General features: G+C 33.9%; 3 protein-coding genes and 1 pseudogene across 4 annotated transcripts; all 4 read right to left on the bottom strand.

The window, feature by feature from the left end:
- Positions 1–1,766: 1,766 nt before the first annotated feature.
- On the bottom strand, positions 1,767–8,030 carry LOC105632689 (benzyl alcohol O-benzoyltransferase-like; annotated as a pseudogene). Its single transcript, XR_016319499.1, has 3 exons — positions 7,517–8,030; positions 6,698–7,372; positions 1,767–2,074 (listed from the first exon to the last, which is right to left on the bottom strand). The product of XR_016319499.1 is annotated as a benzyl alcohol O-benzoyltransferase-like (transcript).
- Positions 8,031–10,497: 2,467 nt separating this feature from the next.
- Positions 10,498–12,927, bottom strand: LOC105632688 (benzyl alcohol O-benzoyltransferase). Its single transcript, XM_012215131.4, has 2 exons — positions 12,405–12,927; positions 10,498–11,529 (listed from the first exon to the last, which is right to left on the bottom strand). Exons 1-2 carry the CDS (start codon positions 12,849–12,851, stop codon positions 10,621–10,623), a joined length of 1,356 nt encoding a protein of 451 aa, XP_012070521.1. The 5' UTR covers positions 12,852–12,927; the 3' UTR covers positions 10,498–10,620.
- A 662-nt stretch (positions 12,928–13,589) lies between these two features.
- LOC105632501 (benzyl alcohol O-benzoyltransferase) lies at positions 13,590–16,020 on the bottom strand. Its single transcript, XM_012214893.4, has 2 exons — positions 15,333–16,020; positions 13,590–14,658 (listed from the first exon to the last, which is right to left on the bottom strand). Exons 1-2 carry the CDS (start codon positions 15,777–15,779, stop codon positions 13,726–13,728), a joined length of 1,380 nt encoding a protein of 459 aa, XP_012070283.1. The 5' UTR covers positions 15,780–16,020; the 3' UTR covers positions 13,590–13,725.
- A 2,908-nt stretch (positions 16,021–18,928) lies between these two features.
- On the bottom strand, positions 18,929–21,470 carry LOC105632500 (benzyl alcohol O-benzoyltransferase). The gene is made up of 2 exons (XM_012214892.4): positions 20,844–21,470; positions 18,929–20,041 (listed from the first exon to the last, which is right to left on the bottom strand). Exons 1-2 carry the CDS (start codon positions 21,282–21,284, stop codon positions 19,148–19,150), a joined length of 1,335 nt encoding a protein of 444 aa, XP_012070282.1. The 5' UTR covers positions 21,285–21,470; the 3' UTR covers positions 18,929–19,147.
- Between the last annotated feature and the right edge of the window lie 1,552 nt (positions 21,471–23,022).

Here is a 23,022-nt window from a genome sequence, read left to right as displayed (position 1 = left end):
TTGTGGATCCCGTTTATAAACAGATTAAAGTTGTATAAATAGAATACAAGCAAGTAGAACTTCAGAAAGTAAAAGAAGATAAACATAGATATTTATAGTGGTTCGGCACTAACTCCCTTACATCCACTCCCCAAGATGCATCTTAAGATCCTCTACTATGTTATCTCTTTTCAAGGGTAAGAGAAAAACCAACAATATAAGAAAATAGATCAACACCTAGATCTAATATTTATCCCACTAGATTTTTCAAAGGTTCCAGTCAACCTCAACCCTTTCTGTTTTTGTAGAGAACAGAAATTCAAATCATAACATTAGAATCTCATACAAGGAGAAGGTCGCTTGATAACCTATTACACCATAACTTTTCACCTAAGCTATTACAAAAGTTTTTCAAATAAAGAGTATGTCTATAACAGATTACAAAATTTATATAGACAGAGAGAAATGCAAATATAAGTACAGGAAGAACAGAAAACGAATTTAGAAAACAGATTTAAAGATCAGAACTGTTTTTTTAGAAAATATTATTAATAAATTTTCTATTCTCTTAAAAATTTTTCTTGAAACAAAACGACGAAAAGAAATAGAGGGATTGAAGAGAGATTTTTGAGAGATTTAAATTTTGAATAATGGACTCGTACTCTTTGCAAAACCCTTTCTTTTTTCAAGAGGAAATGTTTTTTATATGAAACGATGATATTCTCTTTTGAAGTTAACGTTGAGATTATTGCTTTAATGAACAATAAAGTTTCTGACATTTTTAACTAAAGAGGTAATGCATGGGTTGTAATTAAAAGGGCTGTCAGACCATATTTAATATTCACACACGAAATGTTTGGAGGTGAAATGTTTAGTTTAGAAAACAGTGTAACTTTTACAGCAGAAACAGCCAGCTGTATTAGAAACAAACAGCTGTATTAAATCAGAAACTGCTTTTTAGATCAGAAAATGTTTTTGCAGAATTTCATTTAATAGCCGCCAAGAATATTTACTCCAAAAATATTTTAGTTGGGAAAACGTGAAGAGTAAAAATTTTGGCTATATCCTCTTAATAAATTTAAAAAAAAAATATTTCAAAACAATTTTGAGACGGATATAAAATAAATTTATGCTTATAAAATTATTTACTCTCTATCCTACAATAATTTCCTAAGACTTATTATAATACTAACCAATAGAAAATATCTTCATGGTCTTCAAATAAAAATATTGGGTTGTAGGAACTTCATTTCTTCAATAATTTTTATATTTTAAAAATCTGCATAAAATAATATTATCACATACAAGAATATTAAATTTATTTATTTTGTATAATCATCAAAATTTCAAAATAAAATTGATCCTTGAACCAACAATAATTAATAAAATGGATAAGTATATATATCTCTCTCTTGTACAGTACGTTAACATATTCAAAAATATCATTCATCTTTATTTAAAATTTACTCTTGAATTTTATTATTTTAATTTTTTAGCATTTTCAATTTTTATTTTGATTATTTAATATTTTAATTTATAAAATTACATCTTATATATTTTAACTTGTAAAATTAAATTAATTAAGTATTTATTAAATGAATGATTAAAAAAAATAAAAAGCTATTGATAAAAAATTAAGTAAACCACATATCTACGTACACTTCAAAGCTGAAAGCAAGTGAAATTGAAGAATTTCCAGATTGCCCTTCATTAATGCACTGTAAAGTATTTATAAAATCTATACTAATTTAATTTAAAGTAAATACATTTCTGCTTCATAAAGTCCATTATGGAAATTATTTGCCTAAACGGGTCCATTACAAATAACAACAATATTACCACTTAACCTACAAAGCAGACATAATAAGGGAGGATCTATTCACATCAATAACTGTGTTATCGTCCAACAGATTCTTCAGCTCCTTCACAAATCGTTCCATTGCTTGGGCTGGCAGACAAATTGGAATTACGATTCCCTTTTCACCTTTCTTACGTTCAAAGGGCACGTAAACGCTTGCTACTAAAGGAATGGCTTTCGCAGGCCCGCCATAGATTGCTTTGCCCCATCCAAAATCGACTTCTTTAAACCCTGCATGTTATAGAAGTGATATGAGAATTAGGTATTCTTCTATTTCTTCACAGAGGAAGATGACAGTAGATATATATACATTCAGCCTATAGCTGTGATCCCACAATTACGGGATGATCCCACAGTTACGGGATATGATAGGCATATATAAAGTTACTATAAATAATAATGATTCTGTTTACACTATACATTATCTTATACACCCCCGCAAGATGGCGGATCTTGGAGTAACGCCAATCTTGTTTCTGTTTTTGAGAAATTGGGACGTGGAGAGTGCCTTGGTGAGCAGATCCGCAAGTTGATCCTCAGACTTGACATGTGCAACTCGAAGTTTCCCTTCTTGAACTTGAGTCCGAACAAAGTGATAGTCGATAGCTATATGTTTCATTTTGGAGTGAAAGACTGGGTTGGCAGCTACATATGTAGCACTAAGATTGTCACAGTAGACCACTGGTGGATGCAAAGTAGAAATCTTTAAATCAGTGAGAGTATTCATAACCCACGAAAGCTCAGCAGATGTGTTCGCTACCGATCTATATTCCGCTTCAGTGGATGATCTCGCCACTGTCTTTTGTTTCTTCGAGCTCCAAGCAATCGGATTACGTCCCAAGTATAAGATGTGAGCACTAGTAGAGGTGCGGTCATCTCGGTTACCCACCCAATCAGAGTCGGAGAAAGCATGCAAGTCAAGAGACGACTGTCTATGCAGAAAAATGCCAAAATCAAATGTGCCAACAAGATACCGAAGAAGCCTTTTTAGAGCTGCCCAATGGTTGACTATAGGATGAGAGCTAAATTGGGACAATTTATTGACGACATAACAGATGTCCGGTCGAGTCAAAAGCAAGTATTGTAGACTGCCAAGTAGAGCTCGATACGCAGAGGCATTGGAAAAGTGAGCAGAGTCATCAAGAAAGAGAGATGTTGTCGGAGACAGGGGTGTGTTAACTGGATTGGCTCCTTCCATTTTTGCCTTTTCCAAAATTTCCCTCATGTAGTTTTGTTGAGAAAGAAACACCCCCGTGGGTAGGTGGGTGACCTCAACCCCTAGAAAATACTGTAAGTCACCCAAGTCCTTAAGTGAAAACTGAGAGCCAAGTTTGAGAATAAAAGCCTCCACATCCGTAGGTTGATTACCGGTAATAATGATGTCATCAACGTAGACAACAACATAAATGAGCACTTGACCCTTCGAGTATATGAAAAAACAATTATCCGAGTGGGAGTTAGCAAATCCGAGGTCCTTTAGATACTGTTGTAATGCAGAATACCAAACACGTGGAGCTTGCTTGAGACCGTAGAGGGATTTATTGAGACGACAAACATAAGAGGGGTTTGTACTGTCAATAAATCCCGGTGGTTGTTGCATGAACACTGTTTCTGTGAGTTTGCCATGGAGAAAGGCGTTATTCACATCGACTTGCCGTAATTTCCAACCACGAGTGACAGCAATGGTGAGAACAAGTCGAATTGTTGTGTGCTTGGCAACTGGAGAGAATGTTTGATCAAAATCCAAACCGGGCCTTTGAGTGAAACCACGAGCAACCAACCTAGCTTTGTACCGGATAGGAGTACCTGCAGAATCAGTTTTTACCCGAAAAAGCCATTTACAGCTCACCAAATTCTCAGCTGAAGTAGACGGAACAAGTGTCCATGTATGCTGATTTATTAAAGCAGCATACTCGTCTTCCATGGCCTGACGCCACTCAGGAACTTTGAGAGCCTGCACAACAGTTCGGGGAACAGATATCTGTGATAATGAAGGTCCAGCAGTCGCAAGACATAACTTTTGAATGGGTTTATGAATATTGCTTTTACTGCGGGTGACCATTGGGTGAGTGATGAGAGGAACAACAGCCGAATCCCTTGGCAAAGCACCAGCAGAATTAGTGGAAGAAGTATTAGAATCAGTAGGGGCAGGAGAAGTACCTGAGGTGGCAGGTTGCTGTGTCATGGAGTTGCGTGAAGGATGAGGCACATAGGACAACAATGGTGGAGAACCGCCTAGTGATGGTGTGTGTGTAGATCTTGATGGTGTCTCGAACCGGTGATACGGAAGAATAACATGTGGTGCCCAATTGGCAATCGTAGATTCAGTAGACCGTTCAGTATTGCTGTCCAAAGTTGCAAATGGAAAACTTGTTTCAACAAAATCCACATGCCGAGAGATATACAATTTTTGAGTTGTCGGATCAAGACACTTGAAGGCACTCTGATTGGTGGAGTATCCCACAAAGACACATGGACGAGATCTTGGTTGCAGCTTGTTAGAGTTGTAAGGACGTGTCCAAGGATAGCAACGACAGCCGAATACCCTCAGTTTCTCATAGTTAGGAGCATAACCATGTAGCCAGTGAAAGGGAGATTGATTGTTTAACACAGATGTGGGAAGCCTATTTATGAGATATGCAGCCGTTTGGAATGCATAAGACCAAAAAGATAATGGGAGATGAGCAACATGTAACATTGTAATCCCAGTTTCAACAATGTGGCGATGACGCCGTTCAGCAGTGGCATTATGTTCAGGTGTATATGGTGGAGTAAGATAGTGGGAGATACCATGATTGTGGAAAAAAGATGTTAAGTGTAAAAACTCCCCTCCATTGTCAGAGTAGAAGGATCGAATTTTCTTCTTAAAATGGTTTTCAACTAATTGCTTAAAAACAGGGAATATGTGAGACACATCGGATTTTCGTTTCATGGGATATAACCAAACATACTTCGTATAATGATCAACAAATAGCAAATAATACTGAAACCCATCAATGGAAGAAACAGGGGCTGGTCCCCAAACATCCGAATAAATTAGTTGAAGAGCCTCAGTGTTGTGCATTGTAGACTCAGCAAAAGGTTGTTTGTGCATTTTATTGCACTTACAAGAGTCACAAAAATACTTATTATCAATAGCAAAAGGCAATTTAATGGATGAACTAAGCAACCGTAAAATTGGAGTGGCAGGGTGTCCAAGCCTCTTGTGCCAAACAGAGTGTGTAAGAGCAGTAGTGTTCGAAACTTCCGGTCGACACATGGAGGATGCAGTTGAGGGCCACATATACACACCATCACTTGGCTTTCCTTCCACCAGAATTTTCCCCGTGCATAAATCCTTCACATTAAATAGAGATGGGTTAAAAGCAATCTCAACATTATTTTGGACACAGAATTGATAAACAGAGATTAAATTCTTATGAAGTCCAGGAACACACAGCACATTTGTCAAAAGTAAAGGTCGAGAAGAGGTTTTGAGAGAGGCAGAACCAGTGTGTGTGATTGGATGTGCAGTACCATCACCGAGAAGAACATCATCAGACCCGTCATATTCAGAGTGTAGCGACAGATTCTGCAAATCATGAGTGACATGTTGGTTTGCACCAGAGTCAAGCAACCATGAAGAGTCCGTTGTCGAGCCTGTAGTAGCACAGTTTGCTTGAGGTTTAGGTGCATATGAATTGAGTGAGTTAACCAGCCATGGGCACTTTTTCTTTAACTTTCTGCATTGCTTCATAACATGACCAGGAATGTCACAGTACTGGCAAACTACTCGCGATCCAGAATTTTTTCGATTGGAGCTTTGATAAATTTGTCCAGAATTTGGCATCGAGGGACCTCCAGAGTTATGGCGATTGGTCTGTGACCGATTGTTGGTGTAGTGGACTGTGGTTGGCGGAATGGCAGAGATAGTGTCACGCTCCAGCTGAGTTTCGAAGTCTGTCAATTTTTCATGAAGCTCCTCGAATGTAACCGGAGTTTCTCTTGCTCGTAATGCAGCAGCTACCTCCTTATATTCAGGTGGTAAGCCATGTAATACATACAGGACTGTTTCTGGCATAAGAATGTTGACACCAGCTATAGCAAGGGTAGAAGTGATGGATTTTACCTTTTGCAAATAACTGGTCACAGACATCGTGCCTTTCTTGATGGTGAGTAAAGATTCCCGCAAACTCATGATGCGTCCTTGAGAAGGTTTCGAGTACATGTTATGCAGAGTCTGCCATACCTCATGAGATGTATTCTCGCCAATAACAAATGAAACGATTTCGGGAGAGAGTGACGCGATAAGGGCACTCCGAATAAGTTGATCCTGTCGGATCCAGTAGGAATTGGCACTCAGATCTGCTGTAAGTGGCTTTGCAACAATTTTAAGAAAGTCATATCCAATAAGGAGGGAATACCATTGTGTGTACCATGACATGTAGTTCATGGCAGTCAATTTGAGTGGAGCTTGTGCAGCAGCGTTAATGGAGATTAACTGATTGGTATCATTTAGTTGGATATTAGAGGTAGGTGAGGGCGGAATAACAGTTGGGGTGCTAGTGTCAGATGGGGTATCATCATGGATAGCCATCGAAAGAGATAAAAATCAATTGCAGGTCAATGACCAAAAGAGAAGAAAAAAAAAATAGAGAGACCGTTAGGTTTACGGCTCTGATACCATATAGAAGTGATATGAGAATTAGGTATTCTTCTATTTCTTCACAGAGGAAGATGACAGTATATATATATACATTCAGCCTATAGCTGTGATCCCACAATTACGGGATGATCCCACAGTTACGGGATATGATAGGCATATATAAAGTTACTATAAATAATAATGATTCTGTTTACACTATACATTATCTTATACATGTCTCAGATCCGACACAAGGTAAGTACCTTCTGCAGCAAAATGAGGCCTACCCTTAATCACGAGTAGATCTGCCACCGATTTTATATACTCTCTATCGAATTCCATTTTAGCCTTTCTTATCAGTTCTAGTCCATAACCTATTGGATTCTTGGAAATTTCTCCGGCAGTCGCGACTGCCGTTGACAGGACAAATCCGTTACCGTAATACCCTTCTGGTAATAGAGGAGGATTAAACTTGCGCGCGTTGTTAACTAATATGATTCGCATTTCTTGTCCGGCGTCTGGCTGAAGCGCAATAGTGCGACATTTCCATAAACATGCAGTTAATATTTCAGCACCAGTGCAACGAGGAAGATGAGGAGGAATATATCTACTACGAAGAGTAGATAAAGCAGAAGGGCTAACAAAAACGGATCTATGAACTATGTCATCAAGTGGAAATGGAATTCCTTGGCCATTTTCTATGTGGTCATATTCACGGTGTATGCAGGTCACATGGGGTGGGTTTCTTGCATCAAGTACATGTCTTTCCCATACTGGGAAAATAGAAGGGGATTGTCTTCCACGCGCCATCTCGGCTATGGCTGACAAGAACTGAGCTAGACCAGGACCATCACTCAGGTATGATTGAGACGGATAGCAAATGTGAAACCACCACATTTAAACCGTGTGATCTGCCAAAACAAACAAAAATTTCTTTGTATTATTTCATTTAGGAATAAGGCTCAATTAGGTTTTAATTAAAATTTACCTGCTAAGGGTTTTGGAAACAATTTCAGTTTTCAGTGCTACTGAACCGAAACTTGTTAAGAACTTACCTGAATCAGTATGACAGGGCAATGAAGTATCCCACTAGAGCCAGGCACATCAAAAAGGAGCTCATCCAAGAAAGGAAATGGAGGCTGAAGAGCATCGCCGGACTGATCAAGACTAACATTAGCATCAGCTTCAATAAACAAAACACCTTCACCATTGCACTCCATAATGAGCTTACGGTTAGGCCCTTCTCTAAGCCTGCCAGCGAATGGATAGTAAAAAACAAGAGCTTTAGCAATAGCATTTCTAATAACCTGAACAGGGTCTTTCCCTTCCATTGAGGGGTCATGACGATAAATTTGTATGAATGGGATCTGGATTCGAAGACCTTCTTGATCATCAATGTCCGATAATGGCTTGAACTCATGAGGGGTAGGCTTTGGAGGTGTGATTAGTTCCGGTTCACACCTCTGAACCTTGAAAATGGGCGCAGATGGTGCCATTAATTAGGCAGAAAACGAACACCAAGTTAGTAATCAAGTAGAAAGACACAGCTCTATAGATAGGTGACCTTGGCATGGCGATGTGCATTTATTTATAGGAGGAGAAGAAGATAGTCACATGACAATTTTCCACCGCACAATAAACTCACAAGATAACGTGTAACACGTTTTTATACGATGATTTTTTTTTTTTTTCTTTTGAAAAGGGAATATTTCTGATAGAAAAAATGAAGTATAATAATTTTAAAAATAATTTCTATTTTCATTAAGACTTTTGGAGATTTTTCACTTAACATTCATAGGATAGGTTTGGAGTTTTTTGGGTAAGCCTTTTCACTTAACATTCATAGGATAGGTTTGGAGTTTTTTTGGGTAAGCCTCATGGCTTAAGTCTAGTTGTCTTTGAATGTTAAATTTATCCTGTGTATGTTATAAAATTAATAAAATATTTCATTTGCTGATAAAAAAAAAAAACATAACAAAAAACACTAATATATATATAAAAATACAAATGGAGGAACATTGAATTTTTAAAATGCTCTAATTAAATTTATAGATTGATAAAAATATTTTAAAAGATTTTAATTCTATTGGTTGAAAAAATAAAGGTAATTTTATTTTGATTGGTTATTAGTTTTCCATTTAAATATAAATTCTTTAATTAGTATATACACTCTACTAAATTTATAGATCATTGAAAAAATAAAAATAATTTAATATATTGATTTGATAACTATATGAATAATAATAATAATTTTTTATTTTGCTAAAAAGAATATGTTCTTATTGGCCTAATAATTGTTTTATGTATAACTGTTGTGCTACTTTATTTTTTTTTAAATAATTTTATAGGAGATTATTGAAGACCAAATTGATGCTCAACTCGATGATACTCGCAAAAAGAACGACGCATTAGAATATTAGTCACAAGAATGAATTTTTAAGAAAAATAATACTAGCTTATTTTAAGATAAATATTATATTTTTGTTATCTATTTATTTTTATATTTTATTTTAGAAAATAGTTATTACCTTCTCTAAAATTCAAATTCTGAATTAAGATAATAAATAGTTGATATACCTAAGTTAGCTAATGATTTAATTATTCGAAATATTGAATATTCAAAATGTAATAAAATAAAATTTTGCTAAAAATAAGATAAAATATTCATAATATCAATCGATGATTTCATTATAATATATCAATTTAGATTTATTTTACCTTGACACTGACACCACTTAGCTATTACTGGTAATGGTTTCAGCCCGAATTTCACCAATTCTTATAAATTATATACTAAATTAAGGAAAATACTGCGAGAACTATGAATATGGTTATTAATTTCAAATTTGATTAACTACTTGGCCAAATCCAACCTTAAACAGTAACTCTAGGTATCTAGAAGAAGCTATGAATATGGCTATTAATTTCAAATTTGAATATGGTTATTACTCTCCTCGGGATGCAGGTGGGGATTAGAAGAAGCGTTATAGGTTGGGTCTGGGGTCCCGAAGGTTGTTACAAATTTAATGTTGATGGCTTCTCTAGGCAAGCCGGGGGAAGCAGCTATGGGGTGTTTTAAGAAACAATATTGGTCAAGTTAGTTTGTATTTTCTATCAATTAGTTGGGGATACTAGACTCTAATGAGACTGAACTATTTACTATCTTCACAACAGTTTGAGATGTTTTGGAATTCAGATTTTAAAACATTTCCATTAATTATGGAATCTGACTCTAAAAATGCTTTATGTTGGATAATTCAAAAAAATAAGAACCAATAGAAATAGTGGGAAAAGTTCAATAAGTTCGCATAAATTATTTTGCAAATTAATGTAATACAATTTGTTCACGTTGGAAGAAGTGGAAATCATTTTGCAGATACATTGGCTAAGAAAGGTATTGACGCTGAATTCCCGTTTTTGGCATGTTTTAATCAACATAATGTTTGGGTTTATGTTGATTTTTACTCTCTTTTAGTTTTCATCTTTTACCTTAAGAGAAGTTTTCTTAGTTTTCTCTATATATAGATTTTTCTTATCAATTCTAAGCATTAGATTTTTTTAGTGTATCGAAGAAGTCTGCTGACTGGGGTTTAGTTTCACTCAGTTTTAGTAAGTTTCTTTTCTTTTTATTATTAGTCTAATAAAAGGGATGATTGCTGATAAAAAAAAAAATACTCTCCTTAATTTCAAGTAAATACTTTGTCATCATCCCTTAATTTAACTTGTTAGCTATCTTTTTGTTCTTCATGGAGTTTAATTAAGTTTAGTTTAATAAGCCCTCTCTCTCTCCCTCTCAAACAAAGTTCAAATTTTTATTTTTTTTTTATTTTTTTTTACCCATAGATATCTCCACTTACGATGAGTATTTGCCCCATCATGAAGATTAAATATTCGACCTCACTTAAAGGAAAAGGGTGACGAACCATTCATTTCAACACTCGTTAATCAAATCTATATATATTTTTTATATAGATCTAAGTTATTATTATTCAAGATTTATTATTATATATATCTTGAGATTTTGTTGACAGAGATATTGCACATAAATTCATAAATTTCTGCATTACACTATATATTTATTTTATTATTCTATAAATCATCCAACATAATTTTAGAATTTTTAGTTTTAAATAGCAACACCTTCGCCTTCCTTTCACATCTACAAGGCAGATTTAGTGGTACCGCCACCAATGGATAGGTTCTCTAAAATACCCTTAAGCTCCATTATAAATCTCTCCATTGCTTGAGCAGGCAGCACAATTGGCAGAATAATCCCATTTTCTCCTTTTTCATTTTTAAATGGTAGATAAAAGCTAACAACTCCTACCCCACCTTTGGTAGGCCCAGCATATACAGCCTTCCCCCACCCCAAATCAACCTCTCCAAACCCTGGACCTGTCACATCCGACACTAGGCAACTCCTCACCACCGTAAAATGTGGCCTATCCTTAATCACCATTAAATCTGCCACTGACCTTATATACTCTTCAGTCACGCTACGCTTAGCCTCGCGTATCAACTCTAATGCAAAACTGAGTGGTTTTTGGGAGAGTTCTCCGGCGGTTGCCACGGCGGCCGGATAAGCAATTACGTTACCGTAATACCCAGTTGGTAATGGAGGATTAAATCTACTACGTCCATTGACAACACAAATCATGCGCATTTCTTCAGTAGGGTCTGGTTGTAATGCAATTGTACGGCACTTCCAGAGACATGCTGTTAACAATTCAAAAGAAGAGCAATTAGAAAGATGGGGTGGGACTAATCCTCGAAGAGCGGATATTTCAGATGGTCCGAAGAAGAAGGATTGATGTATCATATCATCAAGCGGAATTCTTGTTCCTTTAGTGTCAGCGACTTGATCGTACTCCCGATGCATGCACGTGACACGCGATGGAGTCCTTGCATTAAGAACATGTCTTTCCCAAACAGGCAGAATTGAAGGAGATGGTGCCCCACGTGCTATTTCTCCCATGGCTGACATAAATTGAATTAGACCAAAACCATCGCTCATGGTATGATTCAAACGAAGAGCGAAAATGAAACCACCGCAATTGAGTCGTGTCACCTGTCAATAATTTAAACAAGAAACATGATGAGAGTTACTTTAAGGCAATCTGGTTATGGATTTATGTTGGAATCTGTATCTCCTGCATGCTCAAAAGGATTAGATTGGTATAAACTCAGTCTATAAACCCAGTTATAGATCAAGCTAATTAAAAAAGAGATTTTGTAAAAATTATTTTCACATTTTTTTAGTGAATGGTTAGATATACTCTCGTTCCAATAAAATTTTTTATCCATTTTTGCATGCATGAGCCATAGATGGAGGTAAGCCGATTTCTACTTAAATATGTGGAAAGGATTTATTTACACCAGTGTATGAGCTTATCCTATGTACCAAACCAATCAAAAACTTTTTTTTTTTTTTTTTTTTTTCAAACGAGGATATTTGACTGTTCATTGGGAAAGAATAAAACAATTTTTATAAAAAATTATTTTTTGATCGACCTGGTGTATAACTAGTCCATACATCATGCATTGATAATTCTTATCCCATATATATTGCTTCAACAATATTAAAAAAAAATTAAATTGATTATTAAATTATAGTTAAAAGTAACATATTATGATTTTTATTTTAAAAAATTAAATGTGAGATCCTTAGCTAAATTATAATTTATTGACACTCAATCAAAGATACCTCAAGTATGTGCAATAAGCAGATAAACACTAACCATTATTTGTGGCAGCAGATTAGCTTGCGTGGCCAACAACCATTATCTCTTTTTTAGTGGCATGCAAAACTATAATTGCCCATTTGCAGAGAAGCATCATATCATGTTTTATCATACATTTTTAGCTTCAACCATTATCTAGCATGTATTAGGTACTGTCTATGTATTTAATACATATCTAGAGATTATACGGAATGAAAAGTACCTGAATAAGCAACAGGGGTGAGTTCAGAATAGAACTAGAGCCAGGGACATCAAAAAGAAGCTCTTCCAAGCAAGGAAACGGAGGTTGAAGAGGATCCCCAAAATCCTCAAGACTAACATCAGCATCAGCTTCAATAAACAACACACCTTCACCGGTGCATTCCACCATAAGCTTACGCTCAGGCCCTTCTCTAAGCCTACCAGCAAATGGATAGTAAAAAACTAGCGTTTTACCAATTGCTTCTCTGATTACCTTAACGGGATCTTTCCCTTTCATTGAAGGATCATACCGGTAAAATTGTACCAACGGCATGTGAAATCGGAGACTGTCTTGGTCGTCGATGTCAGATAAGAGTTTGAACTCATGAGGCGTAGGGTTTGAAGGAACTAAAAGTTCAGGTTCACGCCGGTAAACCTTGAATACTAGAGAAGAAGGTGGTGGTGCCATTAGTTACTGTTGTTTTAAGTGGTTCGCCTCTGGACTAAAAAATATAATGGCTTGACATATGAAAAGAGGCTGTTAGCTAGTCTTTATAGCAATAAAAAAGTACCATTTCAAAATAAATAATAATAAAAAAAATTTTAAGAATATATACAGAGGGACATAATTGGGAGACAACATATTATAGAAGATCAATTACCACTTAACTGATCTTATATATAAATTGTTTAAATTACGTAAATAAATTTAGTACAGAAACTAAGATTTATTATGCTAGAAATTAGAAGTCACAAATCTCACAATATATTATCTAAATTGTTTGATTTATGTAACTAGATAAGTAGATATTATAAAGAGGGAAAAGATTTTTGAGTCAAACATTTGATGAGTTTAGATTGATTTAATTGTCTCAATAAAAAAAAATTATTACATTAAATCACATATATACAACATAATTTCAATCCCATAAATACATTATAAATATTTTATGATGAATAAAAATTTATAATTAATTGTCAATTAAGTACTGGTCTGGTTAGTCGAATTTGAGTCCTCTCAACTACAATTATTTTCACCAATTTGATGAGTCAATTAAAGAGCTACTCTTATTGTGTAGCCCACTTAGGGTAAATTGTCCGAAATTCTTTTATATCAAATAAATTATTATTGAAAAGAATGAAGAAAATTAAGAGTGTGAAAACTCAATTAATTAAGTAATTACTGTATTAAAGAAAAAATAGAAAATTTCAAAACCATCTAACTTTATATTATACATCTTATGCTATTACACATAAATTCATTTTACTTGAATTGTTATATTACGTCACCCAACACACAGCTTTTAGTTTTTAAATAGCAACGCCTTCACTTTCCTTTCCATCTACAAGGCAGAGATTATAAATGTGGATTTAGTGGCACTGCTGATTGCTTGGTTCTGTAACATACCCTTAAGCTCCTTTATAAATATCTCCATTGCCTGAGCAGGCAAAACAATAGGCAAAACGATCCCGTTTTCTCCTTTTTCATTTTTGGATGGTATATAGAAGCTAGCCACTCCAGGAATGGCTCCTACCCCTCCTTTGGCTGGTCCGCCATACGCAGCCTTCCCCCACCCAAAATCAACCTCCCCAAATCCTGCATGAGTCACATCTGACACTAGATAACTCCTTACTACTGTAAAATGAGGTCTACCCTTAACCACCATTAAATCCGCCACTGACCTCATGTACTCTTCATTCACACTACGCTTAACCTCTCTTATCAACTCTAATGCAAAACCCAGTGGTTTTTGAGCGAGTTCTCCGGCAGTTGCCACGGCCACCGGAAAGACAAATCCGTTACCGTAATACCCTGTGGGCAATGGAGGATTAAATCTAGCCCGTCCATTGACAATACAAATCATGCGCATTTCTTCCTCAGGTTCTGGCTGTAATGCAATTGTACGACATTTCCAGAGACATGCCGTTAATAATTCAAAAGTAGAGCAATTAGAAAGATGAGGTGGGACTAGGCTTCTAAGAGCGGAGATTTCAGATGGTCCAAAGAAGAAGGATTGATGAGCCATATCATCGAGAGGAACTATTGTTCCTTTAGTATCAGCTACTTCATCGTACTCACGATGTGTGCACGTCACACGCGGTGGATTTCTCGCATTAAGAAGATGTCTTTCCCAGACAGGAAGAACAGAGGGAGCTTGTGCTCCACGTGCTATTTCTCCGACAGCAGACATGAACTGAACTAAACCAGGAGCGTCGCTCATCGTATGATTCAAACGAAGAGCGAAAATGAAACCGCCGCAACTGAGTCGTGTCACCTATCAATAATTTAAACAAGATTTATATTAGAAGAATAGTAAAATCAGTAGTTAGTATAACAATATTTATGAGTTCTGTTAAAATTAATTAGCACTCCAAAGGTATAGAATAACGAGAAATGCATGTGATGGCAAATTACTTAGTGGCAGCTAACAACCCTTATTTGTTTTTTAGTGGGGCAGTGGCAAATAACAATGACTTGACTTTGCTGGGTGGTCATCACATGGGATGTCCACCGAATGATATTTTAAAATTTTATATTTTTGACTCCAGCATTATATAGCATTAGGTACTGCCATATGAAAGGAAATAATAATATTAAATTAAACATAGATAAGGTTATTTATTATATGGGATACGACTGCTCGTATGACCTGTGAACAGTTACGCTGGAATTCCTCTTTTTCGGATACTAAACAAAATATATTTATTACAGTGAAAATGAGTGGTTTATGTACATGTAGGTCTATTCAGTGGAAGGATCGAGGGGAATTAGAATTATTTTCCGGGACAGAATACGAAATCAACCCTTTTAATTGGGGAGGGTCAGTTTCCTTAATAAAGGACAAGAGGCCAATCACTGAGGATGTAATAAAAATAAAATATATTAAAAAAAAAACTCTGTGTGACGGGAAAATACAACTACGAGGAGAAAGGTTATAGGAATAAGTACCTGAATAAGCAACAAGGCTGAGTTTAGAACAGAAGTAGAGCCAGGGACATCGAAAAGAAGATCTTCCAAGCAAGGAAATGGAGGTTGAAGAGCATCCCCAAAATCTTCAAGACTAACATCAGCATCAGCTTCAATAAACAGAACACCTTCACCAGTGCATTCCACCATAAGCTTACGCTCAGGCCCTTCTCTAAGCCTACCAGCAAATGGATAGTAAAAAACTAGCGTTTTACCAATTGCTTCTCTGATAACCTTAACGGGGTCTTTCCCTTTCATTGAAGGATCATACCGGTAAAATTGTATCACGGGAATGTGAAACCGGAGACCGTCTTGGTCATCGATGTCAGACAAGAGTTTGAACTCATGAGGCGTAGGCTTTGAAGGAACTAATAGTTCAGGTTCTCGCCGGTTAACCTTGAACACTAGAGAAGAGGGTGGTGGTGCCATTGGCTATTAGTTATTGTTGAAATAGCTGAGAACAAGCTGTTCACTTTCAAGAAAGAAGGGACTTATGGTTGTTTGGAATGAGGAAGTATTATTAACAAGAACATCTATTTATAATGGAGATGGGTAAGGTCAGTTGGTCAATAGTACTACTTTTCTTGAATTTCTTGGTTTAGGACAGGAAGTTGCAGTCATTTTTCTAGTTTTGTTTTTTAAAATTTAGCAGAAGACTTTGAATATGTTTTGAACAAATTAAGTATGACAGCGTCTTCTATTATATCAGTTCGATGAGTCAATTCAAGAAAAATTCGTAGTATTTTCGTAGTGGAGAATGAAAACAGAAAAGTTTCGCTTTTTCTAAAAAAATCTGCTAAAATTAATTATTTTAGTAGTCAACAGCTGTTATAGTAATTTTAACTCTTTATTAAACTGTTAATTCATTATTTGAAGGAAAAGTCATCTTTATTTTTTTATTTTTTATTTTTTTGAAAGAAAAGAGGAAGGAATAATGCAAATTTGTAAATTAATCACTCATCTTATCTTATTTTTTTAATTAAATTTCGGTTAATTTTTCAACTTGCAATTTCATATATTAGTAATAATCTTTTATATTATTTTTTAATAATATTATTTAAATAATTGATTAATCTTTAAAGACCTTTATTATTATGCAAAAAATAATAATAAATGAATTACACAGAAACAATATTTGGTTTACTTTAAGCGTATAAATGAAATATAGTTAAAAAAAGAATAAAAATGAAAAAAAAAAAGATTGGATTATGTTTCTGTCTCTAGATAATTAATTAAATTCCAAATCATTTCTTTATCAAAAACGTATTTTTTCGTTTTCAGCTAATAACGAGTTGTGGTCTCAACAATGCGTTTCACAGTATAATAATGTTAAATGTATATTTTGTATTTCCTTTTCAAAAAAAAAAAAAAGTATATTTGTATTTCTCGTTTTCAATTTAAAAACATTTAATAGAAGTTTGGATAATAATATGATTATTCAACTAATCAACATTAAATTACTAAGAAGGAGATTGGGATGGGGAATTCAACCTTATTAAGTATTTAATTTTAGTTTAATCCTATATTAAAAATTAATATTTTTATGTGCATGGATGAAGACTCGAATCCTAATCTATTATCAATTTCTACATACACTTACCACCAGCTCATATTTTAATATATAAAATATTATACATTCTTATAAATAGAATATATATTTAGAATTTAATTAATGTAAATATAGTAATATCCACGTGATACGTACGTGGTTTAATTCAATAATTAATTTCCCTATTGCTTGAATATTATTTTTAAATACATGGCTTAAGTAGCTAGCTTGTGGCTACGGCAACCACTATCAGCAACTTTTCTCTATTTGGAATTCAATTGCATTTTGATTTTATTTGCTTTCACTTTCAAAAAATGCAAATTAATGGTTTTTTTTTTTTTTTAAATCCTAATAAACTTTTTTTTATTTTTAGTATAAATATAGAAAGAGTAAAGTAGTTTCGAAGCAGCAGCCAGGTTGATTGCTATATTCACATTGACTTACCACTAATGGGTGGGAATACACATTCATAATTTTGTCGGCCAATATAAAAGTATAAAATTAAAATGGGAAAGGTGGAAAATTAATTATTAATGTTTTTCAATGAAACTTTAATTTAGGGATTAAAATTTAAGTTTCTAAATTATGTATTAATATAATATAACCGTTTAATTAACAAGTAGTTACATATACATATCAATGTATAGTCTAATGATAAATTTTTTAAAAAAATAGTTAAATATGAAACTAATTGCATTCTTGGAAATTTTCTTGAAATTTTGTTTATTAAAACTGAAATACCGATCGAAACGAATTTAATTTAGTTTTTTAGTTATTCAATATAGTTTGGGTTTGACATTTTTAGATAATTTCGATTTCAATTTTTAATTCAATTATGTGATATGTATGATTTATACTTAAAATTGATCGGAATTAACCAAATTAACTTATTTCAGTACGGTTCGATTTAAGAAAAAAAAAAAGAGAAATTCAGTTTTTGATTTCACAATTCAAAACTAAACTGCTTATTTATACAACTTTATTTTATGAGATCAAAAATTTAAAATTTAAACTTACTCTTATTAAAAGAATTTATTTGAACATGGCAAACGCGCTTTAAAATTATATATAGATAAATCCTTTGATAATACAAAAAATATTCTTTCGCTTTTGCTTCGTCTCCGGGTGTAAACAGGATGGAAACAAGACATTTGACCATCAACATCGACAACCATTTCTATGTAAAAAATATATATATATATATAGTACCATTTTGTGTGTTTCGACTTTGAACTTCAACAACCTTATTTATAGCGACCATGACAATTTCGTGTCATTCTTCTTTTTTTTTTTTTTTTTTTTTTTTTATTTGAAACTCATGCACGAGTTATCAGTTCTAACGGTTGCACAAAATTTAACCAAACTTCGTTCACACCTGATCAGTAATCGGCTTATTGATTTGATTGCATGTCAATTTAATTTGTTTAAAATATCTTAATTTAATTATAAAATCATGACCAAAAAGGAAAAGAAAAGGTAATGAGTGGGAAATCGATGGCTGAAGACTGATGACCGGTAGGAACTGACTGACTACGAGATACAATACATACCTACAAAAAACCAATAGGAATCTTATCTTATTATTTATTAAAAGCATGACTCATGACCAAAGAACCATTGACTTTTACTTTTATATATATATATATATATATATATATATATATATATATGTGTGTGTGTGTGTGTGTGTATTGTTCAAATTTAAAATTCAATCAAACAATTAAAATTGTGATTTTAGAAAATTGATAGTTTGATTTATTTTGAAAAAATTTAGAAACTACATTTAACGGTTGATTTATAATCTTTAGGATCAAAATAGCAGAAATTGAACCAAATTACATTTATGATCTAATTAATTTGAATACCTTTTATTATTTCTCCATTTGGCTAAATAATTTTATCCCTAAATTTTATTATTTTAGGTACTTTAACTTGTAAAATTAAACGTATTAAATACTTAAAATTACAAAATAATTTTATTAAACACTTCAACTTATAAATTGAAACCAATTATAAACCCATTAAATAATTGAAAAATGTAAAATTTTATCCGAAAAATTATGTTAATTATACATCAAATCAATATTTTACATACAAAAATTCAAGGGGCTACAAAATTAAAATACAAAATTCATGGGCAAAGTTCAAACCAAATTGGATTTATAAACTGCTATTCAAATTTTAGTTTATACAAACACCCCACCCCCCCCCCCCCCTTTCCGGGGGAGCTCTGCCAAATCCTAATCCTTTACAAGGCAGATCTAGAGCGACGACCACCGATCGGCTGGCCCTTTAACAAGCTATCTAACTCCTTCACAAATCTTTGCATGGCTAGCCTTGGCAAACAAAGTGTAACAATTACCCCATCTTCACCTTTCTTATTTCTACCTGCTATATGAAAGCTAGCCACATGACCCATAGCAGGCCCACCGTACACTGCTCTACCCCATCCAAAATCCACCTCATCAAACCGCATTTTTGCTGCACCTGATACTAAAAAAGACCTTACCATCGTAAACTTTGGCCTACCCTTGACCACCATCAAATCTGCCACTGATCGCATATACTCTTCAGTAACATTTGTCTTAGCCTTCCTTACCAATTCTAATGCATAACCTATTGGATTTCCACAGAGGTCTCCTGCTCTTGCTATTGCCACTGAGTATGCAATGCAATTGCCATAGTAACCCTTAGGTATTGGAGGGTTAAATTTGTTACGAGCGTTGACAATACATATTATTCGCATTTCTTCGTCAGGTTTTGGTTGCAGCGCAATAGTGCGGCAACGCCATAAACATGCAGTCAATATATCAAAACTAGAGGAGCGATAGGGTGCAAATCTACGAAGGCAAGAGATCTCTGCAGGGCCAAAAAAGAATGAACGATGATCCTTGTCACCTGGAGGATTTTTGTGGTCCTCAACATCAACTAAATCATCGTACTCATGGTGTATGCAGGTTATACGCGGTGGTTCCCGTGCATTTAGGAGGTGTCTGTCCCATGTGGGTGGGATGGAGGGGGAGCGGGCTCCACATGCCATCTCTGCTACAGTTGATATGAACTGAAAATAACCTGTAGCATCGCTGATGGTGTGGTTCAATCGAATGGCCAAGATGATTCCTCCACACTTGAGGCGTGTCACCTGTCATTGCGAGTAGATCGTGCATTACCATTTCAGTCAAGAATACAACTCTTCAAGTTTAATGTTTAATAAAAAATGTAAAAATTCTTAGCAATCTCTAGTTTCTATCACAGAGATATCATTACTATTTCTTTCTTCAAAGAAAAGAAGCTGCATTCTTCAGAATACCAAGTTCTCTTATCAATTTACATTCAAGCAGATCTTTAGATGTTTTTGAGCAGTGGGAACATAGAGATTACATTACAAGCCCATTACTGTTCTCCCCTAAAGTCTTTATAGACTGGCTTTGTCACCCAAAACTTGCCTATCCCAAGACTAAAGCATTCCAGTTGCAAAACAAGCCTTGCCCAACTCCATAGAAATGGAAGATCGACCACACAAAGAAAGCATTAAACAAAGTACATATAATTGATGAATCACTAAACCGTACATGAACTGAATTTTCTGCCCATTTAAAATTGAATTTGATGCTAATTTTGGTATTTTTGAAATCTAAATTCTAATTGTTATTATTATTACTAGTTCTTTTTTTTTTTTTTTCACAAAGCAAAGTTCCTAATTTGACTGTCAATCCCCTCATTTGTTCTTTACAATATCTGCTAGGATACTACAATTCAAGTAACCTGACCTCCTCAACTTTAAAACCAACAAGAACAGAACAAATTTAAAATTATTATATAGATAATGACTGAATATGTTAAAAAGATCAAAACTCAGTTCTTATTAATATAATTAATTAAAATCAAAATATTTAATTCTCGCAAATTAGGATTAGGTTGTTTTAAGTACGAGAATAAAATACCTGAATAAGCAACAAAGGGCAGTTCGCTATTCCACTAGATCCAGGGACATCAAAGAGAAGCTCTCCAAAGCAAGGAAACGGAGGCCGAATCGCATCCCCAAACTGATCCAGAGCAACATCGGCATCAGCCTCAACAAACAGAATACCCTCGCCGGTGCATTCCACGACGAGCTTCCGATTAGGCCTTTCCCTGATTCTACCAGCAAATGGATAGTAAAACACTAGCGTTTCTGCAATTGCTTGTTTAAGGACCTGAACAGGATCCTTCCTTTCCATCGAAGGATGATACCGGTAAATATGTATAAGCGGCAATTGGGTTCGTAGGCCATCTTGGTCATCGATGTCCGACAAAGATTTGAATTCGCGAGGAGTGGGTTTGGCCGGAGCGATTAGCTCCGGTTCACGCCTATTCACCTTGAAAACTAGTGGCGGCGGTGCCATGGCTGATTATGGGTTTGTCTGATTATAGGCTGGAAAATGTTTTTGAAGAGTACAACATGGAATTTTTCCACGTTGGTGGAAAGTTACCGGCAATGGCGGTACGGTAAGTGCATACAAGCAGCATAAGCAACTGGCCCTTCTTAAAATTTTCACTTTCCCCAATATTATAAAGGATAAGCATTAGCACAGTTTGTCAGTGGAAATGGCTAGCGAATTCAATTTTTATAAAGATAAAATATACATTTAAATTAATAAAATTAATTTTTAAAATTAATTTATGCTGTATTATGTATTTTATCTTTACTAAATACATCCGTTGACCCCTGAATCTTCTTAAAAGAAAATTTTGTGTCAAGCTGAATTTCAGTTAATTTTGTAAGCCTTGAACTTCACTTTGATCATAATTTTACCTCTGTATACTAAAAATAACAATTTTAAAATTTTTGATTTTTTATATAAAATATTGATTTGAAATGTGTTTAATATTACTTTTAGAATAATGATTTGTATATTTTTTGACTATCCAGTAAATGTTTAATTAATTTAATTTTACAAATTTAAATTTTTAATCGATCAAATAAAATATTTAATAAGTTTGATTTTATAAATTTGAATGTTTAATAGATTACAGTAAAAATTCAAAATATTAAATTTAAAAAAAAAATATGAAGTTAATTTATGTATTTCGCTTTTTTTTTTATCTAATTAATGATAAAAACGAAGTGGGCCTTTTGGAAATTTACAATTTTAATTGGGCCGTGTGATTATAAATATGGATTCCGGTACAATGTAGCTCCAGCCTAGTGGAGTAGATGCTGCCCATTGGGCCTAGGTAAATGATAAATAGATTTTTTTTTTTTCAGCGTCGAAAAGAGGATTTCAATCTGAATATATTATCGGACTATATATGTATTTACCTAGGCTATGTCTTACCGTGCAATGATAAATAGAAAACTGAGAATATAGTTATCATTTGTAAAATTCTTCGAACTAATGTTAATTTCCAGATTTTTCATTTTACATTTCATATCTTAGATGGGATGTATTCAAAAGACTAACTAACCTGGGTTAGTTGAATCTTTTTTTATCAAGTTTTTCATGTTCGGGTCAAATTGATATTAAATCAAAACCCTTCACCTAAAAATTAATCCAAAAACTCAATTTTGATTTAATTAAATATTTGATGCAATTTTATTAAGTTTTACTCCTCAAAGTTTTATAGGATTATCTAAATTTATAAAATAAATTGCAATGAAATTCATGATAAGCGTCCTGAAGAGCTTTGTAAAGACAAAGACAATTAGTGAAATTATAGTGTTAATAGTATATGCTTCCGATTTCATTTTAAAATAAGAATAATAAATAATATTCAGTATGTCTCGTAAATTTAATTATATGTAAAATTTACTTAAAATCAAATGGATCATTTTTTTATTGAAACGAGTGTATTAATTAAGTCATTGAGTAAATGAGGCGTTAAAAAAAAATAAAAAAAGAATATTTAATTTGAAAAAATAGCAATTTAAGTAAATGATCCTCCAGTCTACTAGTAAGATGTGATGCCGTAAAACTCAAATGTTTGATTCCCGTAGATTGTAATATCATCACCTAATGACTAAAACAACTTTAATTTCGATTTTTTTTTTTTTCAAAAGCTGTCTAGTTGTTTTATTTATAAATCCTCAGTCATATTTTCATTGTAAGGATGATGTGGCTGTTGTTGAATCCCACTATCTAT

The sequence above is a fragment of the Jatropha curcas genome, chromosome 2 (assembly GCF_041381405.1).
Source record: "Jatropha curcas cultivar XTBG-Jc1 chromosome 2, XTBG_Jcur_1.0, whole genome shotgun sequence".
Classification (NCBI taxonomy): domain Eukaryota; kingdom Viridiplantae; phylum Streptophyta; class Magnoliopsida; order Malpighiales; family Euphorbiaceae; genus Jatropha; species Jatropha curcas.
Note: the sequence above shows the minus strand (reverse complement) of the source record. Positions and strands in the feature narration are given on the sequence as shown.